Source organism: Pelophylax lessonae (assembly GCF_965119305.1).
Source record: "Pelophylax lessonae genome assembly, chromosome: 9".
Classification (NCBI taxonomy): domain Eukaryota; kingdom Metazoa; phylum Chordata; class Amphibia; order Anura; family Ranidae; genus Pelophylax; species Pelophylax lessonae.
This window is the reverse complement of record NC_138776.1, coordinates 83,608,129-83,634,479: the sequence shown is the minus strand read 5'-3', so window position 1 is coordinate 83,634,479 and position 26,351 is coordinate 83,608,129. Positions and strand designations below refer to the sequence as shown.

General features: G+C 43.9%; 1 protein-coding gene across 1 annotated transcript in view; it reads left to right on the top strand.

The window, feature by feature from the left end:
- Nucleotides 1-2,787: 2,787 nt before the first annotated feature.
- Nucleotides 2,788-26,351, top strand: part of FFAR4 (free fatty acid receptor 4) — a gene marked incomplete at its 5' end in the record, with an annotated part of 44,257 nt that continues 20,693 nt past the window's right edge. The window contains one exon of the mRNA XM_082269254.1: nt 2,788-3,321. Within this exon, the coding sequence (XP_082125380.1) occupies nt 2,788-3,321 (534 nt within the window). The remainder of the gene's footprint in view (nt 3,322-26,351) is intronic.

Sequence of the window (26,351 nt, the reverse complement as noted above, 5' to 3'; positions counted from 1 at the left end):
GATTTGTGTTGGGAGGGGGAATTTGAGGGGCGGCTAAGGGTAAGTATTGTTCTAGGAAGGGAAATTTGGGAGAGGGGGTGCTAAAAGTCGTGATTTAGGGGGATTTGTGTTGGGAAGGAGGATAGGGGGAAGAATATTTGTGCTAGGAGGGGGGATTTGGAGGCAATTCGTGCAGGGGGGGGGGGATATGGACTAGGATGGGAAATTTTAGTGGTAGAGGATTTGTGCTAGGAGGGGTGATTTTTTTTTGGGAGGGCAAAGATTTGTGCTGAGAGGGGGGATTTTCAGCAGGGGGGACAAATTTTTACTGGGAGGAGGGGGAAGGGGGGCACAGTTTGACATGTTCGCCCTGGGCTATGGATGACCTTGTCCTGGCACTGCTTGCAGACTGTGTGTTAGGCAACCTTAACCCTACGTTCACATCTATGCACTTTTTGGTGCATTTTGCAGAAACAAAATACAGTCCATTTAACATGGTTTCCTATGGTACACGTTCACATCTAGGCTTTTTCGCCGATGCATTTTTTGGAAAGCAGATTTTGTTTTGCATGTAATAGACTTCAATGGAGTCACACCAGAAATGCAAGTGTTGTATTTTTGATGCGTTTTACATTTTGTGTTTTTTCTCCTTTAAAAACACTGTATTTAGCTGGTTGCTAAGGAGTGGGCCAGGAAGCCAGCTGCCGCCTACTTAACAACGGGATTCCCCCCTGACAGCTGAATGTAAAAAAAGGATTACCGGCAAAACAATTTGTGAAAAAAACTGCGTGAGCTCCCCCCCCCCCAAATCCATACCAGACCCTTATCCGAGCAAGCAGCTCGTCAGGAAAGGAAGGGGACGAGCGAACGGCCCCCCTCCTTAACCATACTTTGGGTGCTTTTGGGCCAGGGTCCCCAATAAGGCAGTATAACTGGTCCTTTTGTACTGACCCCAGGCATTATCAGCTAAACAGGGGAGCCCGGGCAGCTTTATTAATTTCTGCCTAAATTAATAAATAGATTTTACTGGACCACGCCCCCGTTCCTATTTGCTTACTAGGGCCTAAATTACATTTCCCTGGGCCCTATCACATCAACAGAGGGGCCCAGGAGGTGAAAGCAGAGAAGGGAGTTTTTTCTTTTTCATTTTTGGTGCATCAGTCCCGCTGTTGCACTGCACAAGGGGGGGGGCATCAGAAAGACTGCACAGGGGCCCATGATTTCTAAAAGCAGCCCTGTTTGGGGCAGGGGGGCTCTGCCCCCCCCCCACTCCAAAGCACTTTGTCCCCATGTTAATGGGGGCAAGGGCCTCTTCCCTAAACCCTGGGCTGTGGTTGTGGGGGTCTGCGGGCAGGGGGCTTATCAGAAACTGGAAGTCTCCTTTAACAAGGGGGTCCCCAGATCCTGACCCCCCATGTGAATGAGTAGGGGATAAGAGATGGAGTGCAATTGGTATCACCCCACGTTGGATAGGAGCCAGAGGAGAGGAAGCATCAGCTTTTGCGGCTCTTGCTTACTACTACATCTCCAACTTTACAAGTATTGCACTCTGTTTGATGCTTTGGAATGGCTGGTCAGCAAGCCCAGACCAAGATCTATCAGTCACCTGTCCGTGACCTACTGATAGATCAGGATCTACAGGTTGCTGACCCTGGGTGTAAGCTGTGGGCCTGTACCTCGTATTCACACTGACAGGAACTTTCAATAAACTACCACAACGCTCAACAGCGCCGTGATAGTTCATTGAGAACTACAAGCTGACAGCTGCAAAGGATGTCGGGGCTTGAAGTTCATTCACGCACAGAGCTGCGGAGCCCCACACGGCCACGCTGATTTACAAAAAGTGACAGCTAGTACTGGTAAATTCTCCCCGTACTGCTGTCATAGGGAGAATAGGGGATGGCAAGTGGCTGCAGAAGTGGGAACATATTGCATCTTCCACCCAAAAACAGGTGTAACATGTTTCCAAAGGTGAATTTATCCTTAAAATGTTTTACATTGTGTCAATACTTCTTTATTGACCCCAGAGGTTCCTAATGAAGAAAAGCGATTGGCATAGATTGCACACAAAGGTTAGACATTTGTCCCTCACTTCCAGGATACAGAGCTAAATCTATGAAGCAAAAATAAATGCTTATGGTAATTATTTATGATAAAATGCTCATTGTGTGCGAATGCTGTCATTATACTCTCCCAGTCAGCCATGGACTGCACAGTCGTTATTTAGGTGGTCAATGAACTGCCAAAAAAATTTTTGACTGCAAAATCTCAATCAGGGGATTTTTTTTTTATACGAATGGAACATCGTGACACTTCATCACATATAAAAAGATATGATCTCATTTACCCTTAGCAATTGTCAGGAACTAACAAAATAACAGTACAGGAAATGCAGTATCACTTCATCTTAAAAGTAGTCTTATTACAGAAACAGAAGGCAGTTTAAACAAATGTATTTGCACTATGCAAATATTTCCAATTTTATAAGGCAATCAAACATTTCTAATATTTAATAGTAGAAGTGGTTGGATCATAAAAACACAACACCTTCATCTTTGTTTTAGATGGGTGTATATTTACAAGAATGTTGTGTGACTTCCTTGTTTCAAATCAGTAAGTAGATGGCTTTCCCGGCTGCTGGCTGAATCACATCATGCAGAGCCTAGCTGCAGCTATTAAGGACTTCTTGGTGGATCTTTGAGGGTTCTGATGTTAGAGTCATTCTCTTGATTTGTTCTACCATTTGGACATAACTGGCCTTAACATGTTATGTTGCTGATAACCGAATTCTAAGAAATCCAGAAGACAATGGGGCAGCTGATTATTGCATACCAGGATACACAGTGTGGTAACTGTACCCAATTCACTTTCTACTCTGAATTTAACAAATCCTTGGAGGTGAAAGTGGTGGAGACCATTTTTTTGTGTTTGGTCTTTGTATTCTCCTGGCTCACAAATGTCTGCGCCATAGTGTTGCTGGTCCGAAAGAAGAGATTGGTCACCTCCAATTGTTTTGTGTTGAACCTTTTCTGCTCTGATTTGCTCTTCATCACCATGATTCCTTTCATCTTGGTTGTCCGCTGGACGGAGAATTGGATCCTAGGGGACTTTGTATGCCACCTGCTATTCTATGTCATCTGCCTCAGCGGCTGCGTCATCCTGATCTCATTGTCTGCTGTTAGCCTGGAGAGGATGATCTGTATCATGAAGATGACCCAGACAACTACATGTAATGTGAAGGTGGTGGTGATGGGACTGGTGATAATCTGGGGGTTCTCTGCCATGACTGCCTTACCGCTATGCTTATTTTTCAAGGTAGTTGAAATCTCTGACAATGACAAGGTGAGCCAGTTTTATTTGACATTATTTGACTTATTAAAGAAGAATTATAACAATTGTTTACACAATTCTGTTCCCCTTCGTACAATGTACATGTAGTACTTTGTCCTACCTTCCTAGATGCCCTGTAATGCTAGTTGTCATTTTGGACAGGCTCCCTTGACGGATGGCTGCCCAACACCGCAACTAGCAAGGAGACGGCTGCTTTGATATAGAGTGCCTATATCCGGCTCACAGCACTTGCCCAAGGCAACCACCAACACGAGTAATGCAGAGGAAGGTGAGGCATGTTTGCCTAAATTCCCTCTGCATTCCTCTTGCCAGTGCTTGCCTAGGGCAAGTTATGTCAGCCAAAAACAGGCACTCGCTATCAAAGCAGCAGTATCGTTGCTAGCTGACATGTCGGGAGGCTGTGCACCAAGGTAGGCACCCTGTCCGATATCGCAACCAGCGTTACAGGTCTATTTTTAAGGGTTTACCCACCCGGATTCTCCAACGCCCGAACCTCCACAGGAACACATCACGGGAAAAGCTACTAATGTGGGATACCCCCACCGCAAAAGTTATATCATCACCCCCTGATGTTTACTATATATATGCACCGGCCGGTACCCTGTTATTTGTTTAATGTTGTATGTCTTGTTTCTTGTCAACGCTGGTTTTGTTTATAATCTTATACCAATTTTGTATCTGAACGGTAATCTATTTACATACCACAATTTTTTAAAATAAATTGCTATGATTTACACTTACATTGTGTCCCTAATTTTGCAGACCATCTAACCTTCTTTTAAATTCTGACCTCTGTGTAGAATATCTTTTATATACAGTGTTACAGGTCACCTCGGAAGATAGGTCAACGAACTACATGTACTTTGTGCCATGGGCAGATGATTAATATTCAACATTTGTCATAATTTCTTCTTTAAAGAAGAATAATTACTTCTTTAAAGGAACCCAATATTCCCAGAAATGTTATATTTTTATGTGATACAGTGAAATATATTTTGCAGTTTATTTTTGTCTATCTAGATCCTATAAACTCCTTTAAAGTGGAACACCAGCCTGTTTTATTTTAATAGCTACGAATAGATGTGGATAGGTTTGGAACTTCATGGTTTTTGCCACTATTTATATTCCTATTGGAATGATTTGCCTTCATTTCCTACCCCAAAAACAAGACAGAAAGTGAGAGGTAATTTACCCAAAACAATGGAAATGGCAACTTTGACAGCTGTTACCAGAAGTTGGAAAGATCCTCCCCTCTTCTCCTACGTCAGTCAACATCTCCTCACTTTCTGCCCCACTGACAATGGTCATTATCAGGACAAATCTGTCTTGTAGGCAGCCAATAGAAACCTGACAGAAGTTCCAGCCCTTCTAAAACTATAAAAGAAATGTTTTGACTGGATTTTCACCTAATTACCTATATATTCCATTGGGATAGATATTTCATCTTGCTTCGTGCCACAATGGAATGACTTCCAGAGGAACCCTTGAAAATAATTTTGAGGTCTTGGTGAACCACTAGAGAAAATTGTATCCAATGCTCATGATATATTTGCATGTCAGTAAGTTGTTATTGTAATAATATTTATATATATATATATATATATTTTTAAATGACATACCTATTATAACACCCCCCCCCCCCCCGGTCTATATGATAAAACGTTTTTCAGTTATGATCACAATTTTCAAATTAAATGTAATTAGATTATTGGTCAGAAAAGAAGCACATACACATATAGACCCTTACTTACCCGGTCACTGTAGAAATGTCTCCTTACATTGGTGTTAAGTAAAGGGTCCTCTTACATTGGTGCCAGTGGTAGAATTGTCCTCTTACATTGGTGGTCAGTGGTAGAAGTGTCCTCTTACATTGGTGGTCAGTGGGAAAAGTGTCCTCTTACATTGGTGGTCAGTGGGAGAAGGGCATCCCTAAATAAAGAGTTAGTGATAGAGGTGCCCCTTTACATCTATGTTCATGAGAGGAAGAATGACCCTAACATTGGAGGTTAATAGAACAAAAATGTACCATTTCATTGCGGTCAGTGGAAAAGCACTCCCCTAATATTGGTGAAGATCAGAGGAAAGATTGCAAACTTTACAGACTGCTAAAAAGGTCATTGATGTCATGCCTCTGACTCTGCCAAGTGACACTGGCCCCAGAACTATGTAGATACCATAAAATGGGAGGTCAGTTCACCATTCCTCAAGGAACCCATAGCTGGCTGAGAATAGATGAGATAGACAATATGAATAATTCTATTTTTGATTGCTTCATAGCTTTGTTTTATATTAGATTATCCTGGAATGTGCAAAAAGGTAGAACTTTTGATTTAAAGCAGAACCCCAGTTCTTTATTGTATACTTACTTTGGTCCAGTTTGGACCAATATAACCTTATATTCAAAGCACTGCTGGGGAAGCAGACAATCACTGTAGCAGCTAGCGCTACTACAGTGACAGCAGTGATCTTCTAGGTCCTGTGCCAAGCAGCTACCCCACTGCACACCCACCACTGGGGGTAGCTTGCTCAGCGCTGCCAACATTCACAGATTATTTTTCAGTGAATACAAGGCATTTTCTGATTGAACAAGGTGCAATGCATGTGGTTCCGGTGCAGTGATGCCGCATTAGGGGGTTGAAACAGGCAGCGAGGAGGCAACAAATCACCTCCTCATCACCTGTCAAATGCATCTGAAAGGTGATCTGGCCTCTGATCACTTTTCAGAGACGCAGCAGGCCTGGTTGGAAAGGGTAAGCAAGCCCTTTTTCCTTGGATTTTCATCATCTGAGTAGAAACATTGCATTGGCAAGTCATAAAATGGGTTAACGCGTTATCAAAGCAAGCAGCGCATAGAGTGTTTCTTGCAGTCATTTTCCAAGCCATGCATTAGTAACACCTGTTATAAAACAAAGAGAGAGAAAATGATGAGAAATTTCCTATATGAATAATCCTGACAGTAGTTCTAAGCCTTCCTCACAATGCCCAAAAAATGTGTTTCATAGTTGCCTGTTTCCCTGTTAGGGAAATTAGGTTAAGTTAGGGAGATTTTCCCTTGCCTCACAGTCCTTCTGACTCAAGTATCGGCGATTAAATCTCTTATTGAGAGATTTAACTGCTTGTTGTCAGCTATGCACTTTGCACACTCTCCTGTACCCCTAGCATCTGCCTGTGCATTATTTGCCCCCTTGCATCCAGCTACTGTGAGCCCTGTGCCCCTAGAAAGGTGTTTTTATCTCCAGCATTAATTGTTACTCAGTGGCCCCAGAGTATCCAGTATCACCCAGTGACCCCCTCTATATTCCTGTATTCTCAAATTCACGATTGCCTGTCTTTCCAGTTGCTGATTTCTCTTTGTATTTTACTACACTTGTTAGCTGGCCACACTGACCTTTAGCCTGTCCCTGATCCTGAGCTGGCATATAGACTTTGTGCTTCACCTTGGTTCATTTACTGTTCAGCTACCATCTGCATATGTGAGCCTGAGGGCTGCAACATGGGAGCTGTAGTGCTAATTAGGACGGCTCTTTCTGGCTAACATGGGATTTCACATGTCATGCGACTTGGGGTCTCACAAATTGGATCCCAAGTCACTGCACTGTAAACCGAGCCTTAAGTTAAATTAAAAAGTGTTAATAAAAAAAATTATAATAAAATACATTTTAAAAAGTGCCCCCATCACCCTCTAATACACACCAGTGCAAACACCCAGTCTAGGATATGCATGTGTATGTAACCCAGTTGAAAATAGACTTTTGGGGAGGTTTCAATTACAGTTCTCCAGAAAAAACAAAAGTCAATGAATTGTGCAATAACTGGCACTGATGGCCTAACAGACAACAATCAAAAGCTTATACCAAAATAACGTTGCGCTTATATCATAAAGAAAATAAATATAGTCCAACAAGTGATGTCACAAAGTCCATAAAGTCACCAAGTAAATTCTTCGTCACCCAATTGGTTGTGATCCCACATGAAAAGAAAAGCCTCCACCACATAAATTGGCTGCATACCAAATGGTATTGACCTCCCATCACGGAAGGTCTCACTCGCCTGTGGCTATAGCCCAGTCTAGGCCTCTGTTCAGATGATAGGATTTAGTAAGGAAACCAATGCCAGTCACTCTTGAGGAGACTCAGTCAAAGATAACCCCAGAAGAAAAAGAACTTCCACTTACATAGGAAAATAGAATACACGCATAAAATAAAGCTGGTCGGCTCTGCACAGCACCCCGTCCTTCCGGGACTTAGGCAAATGTGGTGACATCATCACGTTGCTCCTCCAGACGCGTTTCATTACAATCTGTCATCGTCCTGGGGCACGGGGGGGGGGGGCACACTGACTCACTGCTATAAATACAGAAAAGATAACAACCACGCCTAGATCTGAGCATTGAATGATCGCTGTCTCTGTTCTCGCCATCTTAAAAAAGGGCAATGCCTATAGTGCCCCTCAAGAATAAAATTATAAATTAAAAAATTGAATTCAAAGTCTGGTTATAATGACCTAAAGGCACTTAAAGGTAAGTGATTAACCCATAACTGCAATAAACAAATAGAAAGTATGGATCACTCTATTTAACTCCCAACGGGCAATATGTATTACCTCCCGGCTACTCTGCAATGACTTGTCGAGCAGCAGGAAATCCTTAATTCAATAATAATAAGTCAATAATAATAACAATAAAAAACTTAGCCACAGGCAGCAGCAATACTATTAATCATGAGAAGAGGTTTGTCCTCTGTTCTCCTATTAGAGAAGCACAGTGGGAGTCTTTTAGGATGTTAAACACATGTGCCCCATGGAAGGTCAGGAATTACAAGGTAAGGATCAGCGATCTTGTCAGCACTGTGATTGGCTGTTACAGTGATCACATGATCAGGAGCTGGTCCCACCAGCTACTAATAGTTAGCCTGGGTTCACACTTGTGTGGTGTGGGACACTGGATGTGATTCAAATAGGAATCGCACTGCATTCCTATTTAAATCACATGCAATTCTTTGCAGCGCAATTTGAGCCTATTCATTTTGTATGGGCTCAATTTTCACCACACCGCGTGAAAATGGTGCAGGTATCTTTTTTTTTTTGCCAAACTGGAATCGAATTGCATGGGTGTTCACACCCACATGATCCAATTCTTGCATCATATTTTGGGGTGTCATTAATTTAACACTGACATCAGTGGCAGATCACATGAACGGAGTGCGATTTCAATGTGGTTCGGGAAACGCTCAGGATATATGTGAAAAGGGCTTACACTGCCCTGCTGACCTTTGTATAGGGATAGACCGATTATCGGCAAGGCCAATATATCGGCAGCCCATATGCACTATGCACTTTCCCAGAGCCAGCGAGCCAGCCAGCCACCCACAGGCTCTGTGCCAGCCACAGACACTGTACCAGCCAGCCACCCACAGGCCCTGTACCAGCCATCCATCCACAGCCCCTGTGCCAGCCACCCACCCACCACAGGGTGCCAGCCAGCTAGCCACCCACCACAGGGTGCCAGACAGCCAGCCACCCACCACAGGGTGCCAGACAGCCAGCCACCCACAGACAGGGTGCCAGACAACCAGCCACCCACAGGCCCTGTACTAGCCAGCCACAGGCACTGTACCAGCCAGCCACCAACAGCCCCTGTGCCAGCCACTAACCTACCACAGGGTGCCATCCAGCCATCCACCCACCCACCACAGGGAGCCAGCCAGCCGGTCACCCACCACAGGGAGCCAGCCACCCGCCACAGGGTGCCAGCAAGCCAGCCATTAAGCATTAAAAACAAATTAATATGTTCAGTACCAGATTTGTGTCAAAAATTGTCTTTATTTTACAAAACTTTAAATGTACAATGTATCGGCCGATACCGATACGTTGTGACCAAAATATCGGTATCGGCCCTGAAAAAATCATATCGGTCTATCCCTACCTTTGTACACTGCCTTGCTGACCTTTGTCTGCTGTCCTGCTGACCCCTGCCAGCTGCCCTGCTGGCCCACTGTACATTGCCCTACAAACTAATGGCCTCTTTACACTGCCCTACAAACTGCCAACCCTATCCTCTGCCCTGCTGCCCCCCTTGTACACTACCTTACTGACTCTCATACAATGCACTGCTGACCTAGCATCCTCTGCTCCCCTGAAATTTTTTACTTCACCCCCTCATCAGACAGGCTAGACCTGGCCCTGGTAGATTCTGGTGGATTGGGTCCTTTAGGGTCCTTTCACTTGGCCTTTCCCATCAGTTCCGCCTGTCAATTTTTTAGGCGAACCTGATCAGATGCTCTATGCACCCCTATGGAGCAGTGGATGTCAGTGGTGACACCCGCTGCTATCTGATCCGATCCTGTCTGTGAAATCCAGACAGATAGTAACCCTATATTCCATCTGTCTGGAGGATGGGTTAGGATGAAAACGGACAGAAGGTCCATTTTCATCCGATCTCCCATAGAGGAGAGCTGGGCTCTGACAGGTCCTTCACTGCACACAGAGCGGAGACAGAGCTGTCATCCGCCCACTCGGCGGGGATCGGCAGATCAATCCCCACTGAGCAAAACAGAGTCCGCCTGGCGGAAAGCCCATGTGAAAGGACCCTTAGTGGTTTCTCAGACATTTGGAGGGCTTAAGTGTTGAAATTCCTGTGTTTGACATTCTGCACACCTGCTGTGGCCATAATGGGCCGGCCTTTGGGGTGTGCGAGCTGTGCGGCTGCACATGTATGGTGTGAAAAATCGGCGCTAATTCAAATCATAAATAAATGTGATACACTCTGTGACAATAACGATGTCCACCACTGTGGATAGTGCTCTATATGATAAAACCTGATGCAAAAATGTCGAAGTAAAATCAATCCTCAATGTAAAACTGTAAAAGCGAGCCTATACACAATCTTCAGTGGATGACTCTGAAAAGACTGTGCATAAATAAAGTCCTCAAAAAAATAGTGTGTCAATCCCAAGGAAATATATATATATATATATATATATATATATATATATATATATATATAATGCAATCACAAAGCCTGCACAGAGCACCATGAGCAACAGGGGCGCCGTGCGGCCATCACAGCTCGCAGATGATCAGGCCGCACAGCGGGAGGTAATCGGCGACCGTGGCCTGGGGAGGCTTAACACAGGCCGCGGCCGCCGCTTACTTCCCGCTGTGCGGCTGTGCCTCGGTCTCCTAGCTGCAGGAGACACAGCTCAGCCTCCGATCCGCCGCCGCTGACAGATCCCTCCTCTCTGCAGGGACGCCAGAGGAGAGATCGTCAGCTCCTCCACCTCCCGCCCCTTCTCCTCCTCCTCCCGCCCTTTCTCCTCCTGTGTCTGCCCTGCCCACACGCCCCGGGGGCGTGTGGGCAGGAAGTTTAAAGAAAAAAAGAAAAGCTGCAGACAGCGTGAGGCTCCATACTGAGGTAAGTATGGTCTCTCTCCTGCAACAAATGTAAGGGGGGGGGCTCTGATGTAAGGGGGGGCCTATGTGAGGGGTCTCTGATGTAAGGGGGTCTCTGTGTGGGGGGCTATCTGATGTAAGGGGGGTCTCTGTGTGGGGGTCTTTGATGTGGGGGGGGGTCTCTGATATAAGGGGGGCACTGTGTGGGGGGGTCTCTGATGTAAGGGGGGCTCTTTAAGGGTCTCTGATGTAAGGGGGGCCTCTGTGAGGGTCTTTGATGTAAGGGGGGCCTCTGTGAGGGGTCTCTGATGTAAGGGGGCTCTGTGTGTAGGGGGGCTCTGTGTGTGGGGGTCTCTGATGTAAGGGGGGGCTCTGTGAGGATCTCTGATGCAAGGGGGGCCTCTGTGAGGGGTCTCTGATGTAAGGGGGGATCTGGGGGGGTCTCTGATGTAAGGGGGGCTCTGTGAGGGTCTCTGATGTAAGGGGGGGCTCTGTGAGGGTCTCTGATGTAAGGGGGGCCTCTGTGAGGGTCTCTGATGTAAGGGGGCTCTGTGGGGGGGGGCTCTAATGTAAGGGGGGCTAAGTTATTAGTGATCATAAAAAAGAAAAGTCAAAGTGCAAAAAAGGGGCAAGAAAATGTGCGGTGGGGGGCACCACAGGATTAGCTCGTACAGGGCGCCTGAACACCTAAGGCCGGCCCTGTGGCCATTACTATGGGTACCAATTCCCATAATCTGAATTCCCAATTAATTTTTTACTATACAGGAGGAGAGAGAATGATGAGACCAAACTGCAAGATGGGCTGGAAAAGAATTGTAAACTAGTGCAGGAAAATCTCACCCCTCAACAAGAGATAAAGGGAGCCAGCAGGTGATTGAGTCCATCTAATGCTGAATTATCTCTTAGAGGTTGACTAACCCTTTAACTAAAACCTTTCCCCTATAAAAAAATAATAAAGCAAGGGTTAAAATTATCAGTGCACGATACGGCTTGGATGTGCATGTAAGCAATCAGGAAACAAGACACACGGACTGATAGGAACACGCACTAAATACCTCTGATTGTGCCAAGTCACACACAGCTTGGGGTACTCCTTTTCAGATCTGTATGCTTACTAAGAAGTTGCCCTCCCAGTACATACTTCACATAAATCCATTTACTGGTCTGCAATGCCAGCGTGACTCATAAAAAATGTGTTGGCTTTGGGCTCATTCATTGTACACATTTGTCACAAAGCTCTCTAGATTTCACAATGTCTGGTAACACCAATACACTAGGTGTACTGTGTCCGAGCCATTTACATCTCTTAATCAGTTCCCTCCTAACTACAGTGATAACATCTTCTATATAAATCAATTGAAAGGTGACATTGCATGGGAAAGGATCATAAAATGTAAAATAAACATTTACCTACTTACACAATTTGTTAGTTTGCCTGAATTTGGCATTAAAAATGGAGAGGGTGTAGGTCCCTTTTTAACCACTTCTGGACCAGAAGGATTTGCCCCCTTAATGACCAGGCCATATTTTGCGATTCGGCACTGCGTTACTTTAACAGACAAATGCGCGTTCGTGCGACACCGTACCAAAATAAAATTGATGTCCTTTTTTTCCCCACAAATAGAGCTTTCTTTTGGTGGTATTTGATCATCTCTGCGATTTTTTTTTTTTTTTTTGTGCTATAAACAAAAAAGAGCGACAATTTTTTTCACATTCTGCAATATAACATTCCCAAAAAAACAAAATTTAAAAATCAAAATTTTTTTAACATTTTAGGCTAATCTGTTTTTTGCTACGTATTTTTGGTAAAAAAATAGCAATAAGCGTATTTTGATTGGTTTGCGCAAAAGTTATCGCGTCTACAAACTATGGGAAAGTTTTATGTCATTTTTATTGTTTTTTTTTTTTTTTACTAGTAATGGCGGCGATCTGCGATTTTTTGCGGAACTGCGACATTGCGGCGGACAGATCGGACCCCTGACTGACATTTTTGACACTTTTGGGGGGACCAGTGACATTACTACAGTGCTAAACATATGCATTGTTACTGTAATGATAACACTGGCAGGGAAGGGGTTAACAGTGTGGGTGATAAGGGGTTAAATGTGTACCTAGGGGCATGTTTCTAACTGGGGGGGCGTGGCTTGTGACATGATCATACCTGTGATCCTATATAGAAGGAACACAGGGGGCTCTATGATCATTCAAGGGAGAAGAACGGTCAGCTGTGTTTACAGATATTGGTCTTACTTATGGGTTAAGGACCTTCTACGGCCCTATCCAGCTCCCCTAGAGTAACTGTCTGTCTCCTGGAATACAGCAAACCTGGCAATGGCATGTATTGATGTGCCATCCTGTAGGAGATTGAATGCCTGTGCAACCTCTATAGGGTCCAGGTATCGCCTCATGCTACCAGTAGTGACACTGAGCCTAGCCAAATAGCAAAACTAGTGAAAAACAGTCAGAAAAGATGAGTAGTGAAAAAAAAAATCAGCGGCCTCCACCTGTAAAACTATTCTGTTTTGGAGGTTGTCTCATTGTTGCCCATCTAGTGCCCCTGTTGTTAATTCCAGTAACATCAACACAGCTGAAACTGATTAACAACCCCCCTCTGCTACTTAACTGACCAGATCAATATCCCAGGAGGTTAATTGACTTAATGCTATACTCTGATTAAAAAGTGTTCCTTTCCCGTTTACTATTGTACTCTGTACTATTACTTGTTATGTTTTATATTCGTAATAAAAAAAGTGTTCCTTTAATTTCTTTTGTTGAACATGCCCCATATTGTCCTCACTGGCTCTGGGCATCAACCCCCTACAAAAATACCTATACAAAAATTGTACATGGAGTATCCCACAAACTTGGAAAGGGGAAAAGTATCATATGTTGCCAGTGAATACAATGAATTAGGTGAAAAAATATATGTCTCTGCTGTACAATATTTACACATAGGAAGGTACTGCACCCCCGCCAAACAAAAATCTGTCTGACAGGTGAAGGTAAAACATCCTAACTGACTAAACTACAAGTAGCACTTTTACATATGTACAAATGTAAACAGTGGACGGCCTTTCCAAGGCCAGAAGATCCTCACAGAACCCCAAGTTCCTGGCACACTGCATGCGAACGACTGCTGCCTCCGTTTCTTCACTGAACAAACTGGAACTCGTAGGGCTTCTCCTCTCCTCAGTTCTCCAATCCCACTCAGTTTCCACTTCTGACCTCCAGTAGTTTTTTGAAAAGTTGATGGCTGCGCTGGACTGACCTGCTTGATAGAGGGTCTGTGGGTGGGTGGTAGGTGAGAGAGGGCCACTTTGAGAAATTAACTCCCAATCAATCTGGCCCGACTCGATGAAAAAAGGCAGTGGACCCTTGTTAAGGGGTCTGGGCTGCTACCCTAAGATACGGCCTAGTGGTAGTTTCCAACGTTTTTAGTGGTAGTCGGTTAAAGGAGCGCCCAAAATCAGCAATAAGAATCCCACTTAGATCACTGGTGCCAATGATCATTGCTATGCTGTCGGTTGCAGATCCGAATAGCAACATTTACTCCCTGAAGAAGGGGGATTCTCTGTTCCCCTGAAACGCATTGGCTTTAACATATTCTGCTACCAATAAAACAACGATCTTTTGATCTAAGTGGGATTCTTGTTGCTGATTTTGGGCGCTCCTTTAACCGACTACTCGGCCGTTGCCAGTGGCAACCGCTGCTGTAACTCAGAGGAAATCCCAGATGAGTCCCCAAATGTAGCACTGTCCCAGTACTGCTTGCTGTGTGATGACTTGTTGGGCCTTCTCTGATTACCTGCAGACAGTCACTCAGAGTACAGTTCACACATTCATCCTTACTCCCAATGGCATGTTGCTCAATAAACAGTCCAGGGATGTTGGTTTTTAGTATTTATGGTGGAACTTGGATGGTAAAAGGGAATAGTGTAACCTGGTGGCGTCAGATGGACCAAAACACAAATGCGTTGGATAAGGACAACTCTCACTTGCCCTCAGCAGGTTGCTTGTGGAAGCAGTCTCACTGCCTAAACCATACTGCCACATGTATGGAAAGGGTTAAGTCTCCTTGCTCTTTCTCCAGCAATAGACTTGGTGATCTACATTCTCTTCAGGATACTCACTAGCATCCCCTTTACTGACACCCGTCCACTGACTCTTCTAGCTGCAGGGGTGGCCCCCCTCAGGTCAGGCCCCTTGACAGAGATCTGTACTCACTGTACTGCAGAATCAGATTCTCCAGTGTCTCTTCTCTTAGTAAGCTTTGCAGGACATCCGGGTTCAGTTCCTCTCTAGCTCTTTAGGCCCTCAGGTTGACTACCTGAGGCCACATAGCACCTCTATGGAGGAGGAAGCAGCCACCGCCTCCCTCCGGGACTCCGCTCTGTAGCTGAAAGACCCCGAGCACATGTGCTCCTGGCATTTATACAGTATCCCAGCATGCACTGAGGCACTTTCCTCTGCCAAATCACCAGGGCTGTATTAAATGCCTGTGCACTCAATTGTCAGGTTTTCTCCCACTGTCCAATATTCCTCCCCCTATTGGACCAGTGTGAAACACTGTTCAGACAGACAGAGTTGCACCTGAGCACATTGAGCAGACCTTACTAGCAGATCCTGCTCTCTGGTAGGCAGAGAAGAATATAGATTTATCTGCAATCCCTCTGGTAAGCAGAAAGCATTCAAAACTATACTCTCTCTCTAGCATCTACCTAGGAGGGTGCTACACTGCTTTACAGGATCCCTGAAAAAAGCAGCTTTGTTTGACCACAAAGAAACAAAGCGAAAGGGCCTCCTACTCTAAAGCAGAAGTAAACTCTGAAAATAACACTGCTTCCATAATCCAACATTCACGGGGTGCCTCGCCAGTGCTGACATCTTATCCCAGCTGCCGGGTCTTCAGCCGTCTTGATTGGCCAGCGTGGAATGACAAAATTCACAAACATTCATCCCAGCACTAAAAAAAGTACCCTAAACTGCATATGTGCAGCTCAGTGTACATTTTACAGAAGATTGTAAGCTGGCAGGTATGTTTGTTTCATTGCAGAAGAGACATACCAATAAAGAGCCTGCCTGATTTCAAACTGTATTTACATTTACTAATTAGATTTTAGGCATCCTCTGCAACAAACATTTTACTTTAGGTGAGATGCTCAAAAGCACTTCTAAAGGGATGCTGACACTGAAACTTTCCTCAATAGAAGGCTGCAAGTGTATCAGCTTATTAATAATGAAAAAGTCACTTCCATTTAGATTTAGTATCCAAAGACACAAAGTGGAACAAACAGGGCAGAAACAGGTAGGAATCTGCAACAGGGTCTGTTAAAATCCTTGCAATCTACCGTACTGTGCAAAAGTACTGCATTACTTTGCAATAGTTTATATTTACCTGGCTAAAGAAGAAAAAGAAGTATACGGAATGTATGTGTGGATGTGTACTGTATGTACTGTATATACAGTACACTGACCACCCAGAGGGGATTTTTTCTCAACTAAAGAGTAACTCCACTTTTGTTGAGAAAAAAACACTCTCCTCTGCGTGATCTCTGTACATTGCAAGGATTTTAACAAACTTTGTTGCAGATTCCTTCTTTTTGTTATTCTAAAGAAATCCCTGTGTGTTTGTCCGTGTCCAAGTGGAAAGTGACTCCAATGGGAGGGGTTTCATAATTATCAACCAGTTGCTGCACTTGCAGGACTCTAATGAGGAGAATTGCAGGGTCTGCATCTCTTTAGATGTGATTTCTTATTGAGAAAATTTCAGCAAAAATTACATTTTTGTTGCAGGGGATGCCTGAAATCTGACTTGCATCTAAAGCTGGCCATACACTAGCCGACAAAATCGTTCAAACACATTTTCGAAAAACTAAAAATCGGCCGTGAGAGCAGACGATTGTGCCATCATGTAATGACCGTAATTTCGAACGATAAATCGTTCAATGGACATAAATGAATCAGTTTTTCATTCAGTTTGCCACATATGCCTGGTGCAAACAGTTCAGGCGAGAAACACATTAACCTTTCAATTTATCGTTCGTTCGGTAGAATTTTCCAAACCGTTCCTTTCATTTTTAGGCTCTGAAAGGTTAAAACTGATTTTCTATTTGTGCCCATTAACCACTTTACAACCGGAGGATTTTGCTGTCTTCCGTCCAGGCCACTTTTTGCGATTCGGCGCTGTGCGACTTCAACTGACAATTGCGCGGTCGTGCGACGCCGTACCCAAACGAAATTTACGTCCTTTTTTTCCCACAAACAGAGCTTTCTTTTGGTGGTATTTGATCACCTGTGCGATTTTTACTTTTTGCGCTATAAACAAAAAAAGAGCGTTTATTTTGAAAAAATAACAATATTTTTCACATTTTTTTATATGAAATTCCCCCCAAAAAAGATGTAAAAACCAATTTTTTTAAAAGTTTTTGGCCAATTTGTTTTATGCTACATATGTTTGGTAAAAAAAATCGCAATAAGCGTATTTTGATTGGTTTGCGCAAAAGTTATTGCGTTTACTAACAAAGGGAAAGATTTCTGTCATTTTTGGTGGGTTTTTTTTAACGCGTAATGGCGGCGATCTGCGATTTTTTTTGCGGGACTGCGACATTGCGGCGGACAGACCGGACCCCTGACTGACTTTTTGACACTTTTGGGGGTACCAGTGACATTACTGCAGTAATCAGTGCTATATATATGCACTGTTACTGTAAAAATGACACTGGCAGGGAAGGGGTTAATTTTATTGGAGAGGGAGGGGTTAATGTATGCCTGGTGCTTACTGACGTGTGGGGGGGGAGGGGACTGAGTGAGTCATGGACAGATCGGATGTCCAGCTATGCTGAACAGTCCGATCTGTCACTCCCTGTCACTATGGAGATCCGCCCGCTGTGTTTACACACAGCGGGCGGATCTCCAGACTCGATCCCCGACGATCGGGTAAGAGCAGCGGCGATCGCCGCTGCTCCTCCCCTGGCCTGACTCCCGCTGTGAATGAAAACAGCGGGAGCGAGCCTCCGGCGGTGCGCAAGCGCCGCCCAGAAGGGGGAGTGTCCAGTCACGTTAATACTACGTGGCTGGACGATAACGAACCACTCTGCCGCAGTAGTATTACTGTGAGCGGTTGCAGAGTGGTTAACTGGACGAAAAACGAACGAACGGACCAAATGACAGATTTTCAAACGTTTTTCGGCTAGTGTATGGCCAGCATTAGTGCAGACTTCTGGGAAAATTAGTAAGCCAATCACACAAGCAGAAAATTATGTTTCTGGGGGGCTTTCTGTACATAGCTGCAAAATAAAAAGGAAAAGGTAATTTTTAATAACATTCATTTACAATATGACTTGTGTCGCAATTGTATATGCTATATTATTATTATTTTTTTTTTTTTGCTTTTTTTTTTTCCCCACGAAAGTGGAGTTACCCTTTAGGTGAAGAGTTTATTTTTTCTGAATTCCTGTTTTCCATTCATGCTTCCTCTTTCTTGGCTTGGGTTATAGCTTGACCTCTCTCCACATTCAGCCTATATCTCAACCTAAGTCCATTAGTAAACAAGCCTTTTGCTCAGATATTACCTGGAATTATGAAGGGATTATAAAGATGAGGACATAAGATAGATACACTAATGTACTTAGAGAGAGAGATCATTTTTCCATCTCTATCCTATTCATACGTCATGAGCTCTGTAAGTACATGTCAAAATTAAGCCAAACTTATCTCATGCCCCATATTGGTCTGATAAATTGCTGCTTTAGGACCCATTCACATTTTTTGCTTTTTTTGTAACTTTATTGAAATGTCACAAAATCACATTTTATTCAAGTGATAAATCAATAATTCTACCCTTTATAAAACAAGGGTTTAGCCTCACCTTGAATACACAGATCATTTTTTATCACCAGTTCTCAGGAAAAACATTGAGATAGAATGAGGTAAAAGCAAACATAAGACAGCATATAAAATAGCTGCAAAGTCATATTGCAATTAAATGTTATTAAAAATTACTTTTCCTTTGCAGCTCTGTAATTTTCTGTAAAATTCTATGTCATATGGCAACTTGGAGGCCTTTTGTACCAGGTTATTTTCTACTTGTGTGATTGGCTCACTGATTTTCCCAGAGGTCTGCACAAAGGTATGAGTCAGATTTTAGGCATCCCTTGCAACAAACATTTCACTTTTGGTGAGATGTTCCCAAAGCACTTATAATAAGATGCTGACATTGAAACTTTCCTCATTAGAAGACTGCAAGTGCATCAGCTGTTTAATAATGAAGAAGTCACTCCTATTCAGAATTAGCATCTAAAGACACAAAGTAAAACAAACAGAGCAGAAACAGGAAGGAATCTGCAACAAAGTTTGTTGAAATCCCTGCAATGTACATTGATCACCCAGAGGGGATTTTTTTTCTAAGCAAAAGTAGAATTACTCTTTAAGTTAACTACCTAAGCTCCAGAAGGTTTTACCCTCTTCATGACCAGGGCATTTTTTGCTATTCAGCACTATTTTATTTTAGCTGGCAATTGTGCGGTCAAGCAATACTGCATGCAACTTACATTTAAAAAAAAAAAATTCACACAAATAGAGCTTTCTTTTGGCGAAATTTGACCACCAATTGTTTTTTTTCTATTTTTTGTGTTATAAAGGAAAAAGGAGCGAATATTTTCTACTTTCTGTCATAAAACATATCCAATAAAATCAAATTTCATCATAAATTTAGGCCAAAATGTATTCTACTACATGCCTTTCATAAAAAAAGAATCCCAATAAAAGTATATTAATTGGTTTGTGTGAAAGTTATAGTGTCTACAAACTATGATACATATATTAAAAAATTTATCAATTCTGATGTACTAATGGCCTATCTCATTTCTAGGGGCCCTAAGATGCTGAGACAGTACAGACCCCCCCCCCCCCAAATGTTTGGAAAGTAGACAGTCTGGGGCATTTAGTAAGAGACATGGTGAGCTTTTTGAAGTTGGAATTTATTTCCACATTTTTTTTTTTTACATACTGTCACCAGTACATTATCTTCATATGACTGATGTGGCAGTGATCAGGGACACTGACTGGGGATAGCAAAAACAATTTAAATTATTTTTTCATTTTTAACATTTATTTTCATTTATTTTCTATTTTTTTTTTTTTTACATCCTGTCACAGAGTAGTTCAAGTGTCACCATGGGAACATTGTACTACTCTGGGTGGTGATCAGGGTTTTTATTTTTTATTTCTTTTACATTTTGTTTGTTGTTACAATACAGATCATTGTGGCAGCAAAGTTTTCAACTGTCATGGATAGTTAACCCATTTATGACAGCTGCCAACTTTGCTGTTACAATGATCTTTGTTGCATCATTAGTGATCTGTGATTGGCTACAGCTAATCACATGGTACAGGGTGCTGTGATTGGCTTAAGGTACCAAGTGATAGGAGTGGGCCAATCACAGCATAGGCTATAAATGAATTCATTCATAACAGCTTTGTTGACACTGTGATCATGTGATCGCTTAGCTACTTGAGTCCTTCCACACCCAACTCATCAAGACCTGGCTCACACGTGTTTTTCCAATTCATCCCAAAGGTGATCAGTAGGGCTTTGTTCAGGCAACTTGATTGTTTCTACAACAAACTCATTAAGGCCTGGCTCACAATCTGCATTCTAATTTATTTTAACGTTGTGCAGACCACTTGAGTATCTCCACACCAAACCAATCATGCCATGTCTTACTGGAGCAGGCTTTGTTCACAGGGCACTAGGGTTGCCACCTCATCCCTTTAAAACAGAACACGTCTTAATTACACAGGTTCTGTGGCTGATTAAGGTGGTAATGAAACTCACTTGGTGCCTTATCTGCATTAAATTAGTCTCAGAACCTGTGTACTTCATATGCGTTTGGTTTTAAACAGATGAGGTGGCAACCCTACAGGGCACTGTCATGCCTTAAAAGAAACTCCATCCCCCCCCCCCCCATACTGTTGCTATAGGTTTGGAAGCACATAATTGTTTAAAATGGGTTTGTATGTTGTAGCATTGGCAATACCCTTCACTGGAAACACCTGAACTCAATATTCTTGAGGGGTGTCCATATATCTGGATGGTCAGTTGTCCACAATGTTTTGAACATATAGTGAATGTTTATTTTCTTACACATGGGGAGGCAACAGGGTCAGTTTACTAAATGTAGCGCTACCCACATAGGGGCCGCTGGTATTACCTAGTTCTTCCCCAAAAGAACAGAGGCTGCCCGACATTGCAAGCACCAATCCATTCACACCGGCTCCATTAACAGTCTAGGGGATTTCTTTTTAAGATTTGCTGCTTAAAGAAACTTTAACAGGAGAGGGGTTAGGACATGGGATACTCCAAAACTATTAGCAAATAGCAATTAGAGCAGAGGTCCCCAACCTCTTTGAAACTAGGGACCGGTTTCATGGCAGCCAATTTTTCCAGGGACCAGGGGAGGGGGGTTGGTGGATATGTCAGGGGATAGGATATCCACAGAGTCCTCAGCCCCCCTTCACACCACAACACCCTTTATAGCACGGTCCTCCCTTTATATCCTCAGTTCCTGTCACATCACAACCTTTACATTACAGTGTCCCTTTACAGTGCAGTCCCTTTTACATCACAGTGCCTCTTTACATTAATGTAATGGTGACTGCTCTGTAAAGGGGACTGCTCTGTAAAGGGGCACTGCTCTGTAAAGGGGACTGCTCTGTAAAGGGGACTGCTCTGCAGAGGCATAACTAGAATCTTCAGGGCCCTCGGTGCAAGAAACCATGAAGGGCCCCCCTTCCATCCGAGCTTCGGGCTTCCAGTTCTGGGAGGGCGTCCATGGACCTCCTCCCAGAATCCTGCCTCCTACGTGCCTTGTGGGGTATGCATCCATCATGCTCTGTGACTGCTGTGTCCTTCAGACAATCACAATGGCCCTTTACCATGTGATCAGCCAATCACATGTAAACATACTTGTTGGTTATGGTACTTCTTTCTTCCCACGCCTTGTCTGTGTGAGGAAAGGAGAGCCGTTAACCAGCAAGACTGTTAGTACATTGTTTACACTAATAATCAGGGCTCTGATCATTAGTGTTCTGATTATCAGTGCAGCCCTATCAGTGCTACCTATCAGCGCTCTGCAATGCCGCCTATCAGTGTCACCTATCAGTGTTCATAAATGCCACCTATCAGTGCTCATCAGTGCTGCCTATCAGTGCCACGAATTAGTGCTCATCTATACCGCCTATCAGCGCTCATCAATGCCGCCTATTAGTGCTCATCAATGCCCATCAGTGCTGCCTATCAGTGGTCATCCATGCCGCTTATCAGTGCCCATTATTTGCCCAACATGCTCCTGGCTCCCCTGCCCACCCAAAAAAGAAACAGCTGTGACCGGAGCAGCTGAAGCCTGATAAGGAGAAACGCATCGGGGGGAGTAGCCACGCCGCCACACCACACTACGTGTAAAGCACTGCAGGCGGTCACCTTCGGTACACTTGGAACCATTGTTTATGCCCAGTTCCTTCCATTTGCCATGTAAGTGTGTTTCTTTTTTAATAACGTTTTTTAAAAGGATAATGTACTATTGCCACTTCATATCTTTTGTTATGGGGGAGCTACGTTAGAGTACAGTATCGCCGGCCACATCGGTGAGTTGGATATGGTGGAGTGGAGAAACATTCAGCCCATGCATTGAAGCCGCCATTGGATACCTTCTATCTGGTGCACCCGTATAAACAACAGTGGTATATGCCTACACTCTACATACTTCTGGTAAGAAGTTTGCACTACCACCGAGGTGTCACCTCACTTGATTTCATTTGTTCACGTGTGGAAAGTGCCCATTCACCAATAAGGCTCACTGTTTAGTGTTATCTGGTAAGTGGCCATTTCTTTTATTTCACCCTCCCATATCGTTCTAAGATTATCAAGATTGAAGATCCACTATTGATGGAAGCTGGATCTTTGGCTATTTGAGAGTATCTGGATCAATTAGAGGACTTTATATATATATATATATATCTATCTATAAAAGTGCTGCGCCAGAATTTTTTTTTTTTTTCACGATTGTTATAAATTATATGTTTTTGCATAAAGAATTTTCACATATGGTTTTTCACACTGTATGAAGATCACCATAATATTTGGGTCATCCTAGATGTCATATGTTTAATATTTATGATTGTGTTGAGCGCACTATACCTTTTTTCACATTTATTTTCCCCATTTCAGTGCTGCCGCATAATTGTATGGTTAGCGCACCTTATTTTCTTTCACAAACAGTAACTCAAATAACCACTCATTACAACCAAGGCATGTAGAATACCATCTCTGAGCGCACAACACATTGAACCTTGAAGCAGATCGACTACAGCAACAGAAGACCACTCCTGTCAGCTAAGAACAGGAAACTGAGGCTACAATTCGGGCAGGCTCAGCAAAATAGGGCAATAGAAGATTGGAAAAACATTGTATGTATAGGAAACAAAGAAGGCGCGTAGGCCTAGCACATTATCCTGAAAACATGCTAGGCCTATGTGCCTTCTTTGTTTCCTATACTTACAGTCATATTGGACATCCCCAGTCTTTTGAGGGCAGCGAGGAGCACACTCTCCACATGCAGTAATATGTCAAGATAGGAGTTTGACACCACGTTGAGACTTATCGCACAGCGCAGGAGAGTGAACATAGCGACATGTTCCGAAGTATTGGAAAAACATTGCCTGGTCTGGTGAATCTCAATTTCAGCTGCAAAATTCAGATGGCAGGGGCAGAATTTGGTGTAAACAACATGAAAGCATGGATCCATCCTTGCTTGTATCAAATGTTCAGGCTGGTGATGGTGTAGTGATGTGGGAAATGCTGTCTTGGCACACTTTGGGCCCCTTAGTACCTATTGAGCGTTTAAATGCCGCAGCCTAGCTCAGTATTGTTGCTGACCATGTCCATCCCTTTATGACTACAGTGTACCCATCTTCTGATGGCTCCTTCCATCAATTACTGTACTATAAGACTAATTTTAATCCTCAGCGCTAGCCTTTTATAATTTATATCCTTCCAGCAGGATAATGCACCATGTCACAAAGCTCAACTCATCTCACCACTGGTTTCATGAACATTACAATGAGGTCACTGTACTCCAATGGCCTCCACAGTCACCAGATCTCATCCAATAGAGCACCTTTGGGATGTGTTGGAACGGAAGATTTGCATCAGGGATGTGCAGCCAACAAATCTGCAGCAACTGCGTGATGCTATCATGTCAATATGGATCAAAATCTCTGAGGAAGGTTTCAAACAGCTTGTTGAGTCTATGCCACAAAGAATTAGGGCAGTTCTGAAGGCAAAAGGGGGTCCAACCTGGTACTAGCAAGGTGTACCTAATAAAGTGGCCAAGGGTGTATGTTACACATCTAAGCCATGCATATAAGGTCTTCGCGGTCCCTGTAGAAATTTGCATGTAGACATTTGCATACTACTAATGACAGGTTAAATCAGGGCCGGCCTTAGGTATTCAGGCGCCCTAATCCTGTGGAGACCCCCCCCCCCGCGCGGATTTTCTTGCACCTTTTTTGCACTTTATTTGACTTTTCTTTTTTATGATCACTAATAACTTAGCCCCCCTTACATCAGAGACCCTCACAGAGGCCCCCCTTTACATAAGAGACCCTCACAGAGCCCTGCCTACATTAAAGTCCCCCACAGAGCCCCCCTTAAATCAGAGACCCCCAACAGAGCCCCCCTTACATCAGAGACCCCCCCCACACAGAGCTCCCCTTACATCAGAGAGTCCCCCCACACAGAGCCCCCCTCACATCAGAGAGCCCCCCACATCAGAGAGTCCCCCCACACAGAGCCCCCCTTACATCACATCCTCAGGAGTGTGGGCGGGAGGAGGAGGAGCTGACCATCTCTCTCCTCGGGCATCCCTGCAGAGAGGAGGAGGGATCAGTCAGCGGCGGCGTCTCTGTGGCTGAGCTGTGTGTGATACACATCTCAGACTGCAGCAGTAGGAGACTGTGTTAATCCTGTCCAGGCCGCGGTCGCTGCTTACCTCCCACTGTGCGGCCTGATCTTCTGCGAGCTGTGATGGCCGCACGGCGCCCCTGTTGCCCATGGCGCTCCTGTTGCCCATGGCGCCCTGTGCAGCCGCACAGCTCGCACACCCCAAAGGCCGGCCCTGGGTTAAATCCACCTGGATAATGAATAATGTTGCACCTAATACCATATTTATTATCTCAGTGGTCCCTGTTAAAGCATACAGTATATGTGGACATTCTTTTATTTTCTAGATCACAGGTCAAATCCACCTTGAGACCTTTCTCATACACAGAGAATTCACATTTTGTTTTTATAACAACATAACAGCATTGATAGATTGACTATGTCCCCTCAATGTGCTAACCTCAGCCTTTTGATGTGCTACATCCTCAGCAATACAGCAAGCTTTTACTGAGCCCTCTTAGAATACAATCTGGCTCATATACCACTCTCATTTCTCAATGGAAGAAGGGGATGATTCAGCATATTGTTGAATTGCTACACTACAGGTGTCCTAGCGATTGTAGGATTAAACATTTCATCCATGGTGTCTTTTCAGGAACTGCTGCTATTCTTAGAAAGTACCCCGACTATTGTTATATAATTATTGCATTCTTATCTGTATATGTGATATGTTTTTTTGTTCATTGCTTTATACTATAGGATGCTTTGAAGTTCATTTTAGGAGTATCTTGAGTTTTAGTAGGCATACCTTAGTTTTTATCAGGTGTCTGTGTGTCTTTATACTTTCTACATAATAAAATGTATTTTTTATACAGTTATATGCTGCATTAGAGTCCGATATTTTCTTTTTTTCATTACTATCTTCTAAAAATATATATCAGGATTTCCATGGAAGCAATATAAATGTAGAAATTTTTACAGAAGTTGTATCTTGTGCCTGTGCACATCTGCTGGTACTCCAGAACACTGCACAGTCACAAGGATCAGTTTAGGGTCTTTTCTCACAAGTCTCCAGGAGAGCTGCCACCTTCTCCAGACCAGATCCCTTGTGGCGAGGTCCTGAATTCAGCTTCTAGCACAGTCCATCCAGGCCTTAAAGCGGAGTTCCAGCCAAAAGTGGAATTTCAGCTTTAAGCACTCCTCACCCCCTACATGCCATTTGGCATGTCATTTTTTTTCGGGGGAGCGGGTACCTAGTTTTGACAGGTACCTGCTCCCACTTCTACTTGGGCCACCTAGGCGGCTTGAGCGGAAGTTCACCTCTTCCCCTTCCTCCCTGCAATCTTCTGGGTCACAGGTCCCAGAAGATTGCCCGGCCACTCAGGAAGCGCAGCGCGTCTTGCGCATGCTCAGTGCGCACCCAGCTGTGAAGCTGCAAGCTGTCGCAGCCAGGTGCCCACACTTGTGATGCCAGTGCCAGGGAGAGGCAAGAGAGAGGAGCGAGGCTTTGGGTGGCCACATCGCTGGATCATGGGACAGGTGAGTGTGTGTTTTTTAAAAGTCAGCTTTTTTGTAGCTGCTGACTTTTAAAAAAACCTAACAAATACTGGCACTCTGCTTTAAGCCCTAACTCCACTGAGGTCTCTAGAACAGCTACGCAGTCCATGGGTTGCCTAATAGCAACAGCCCCTCA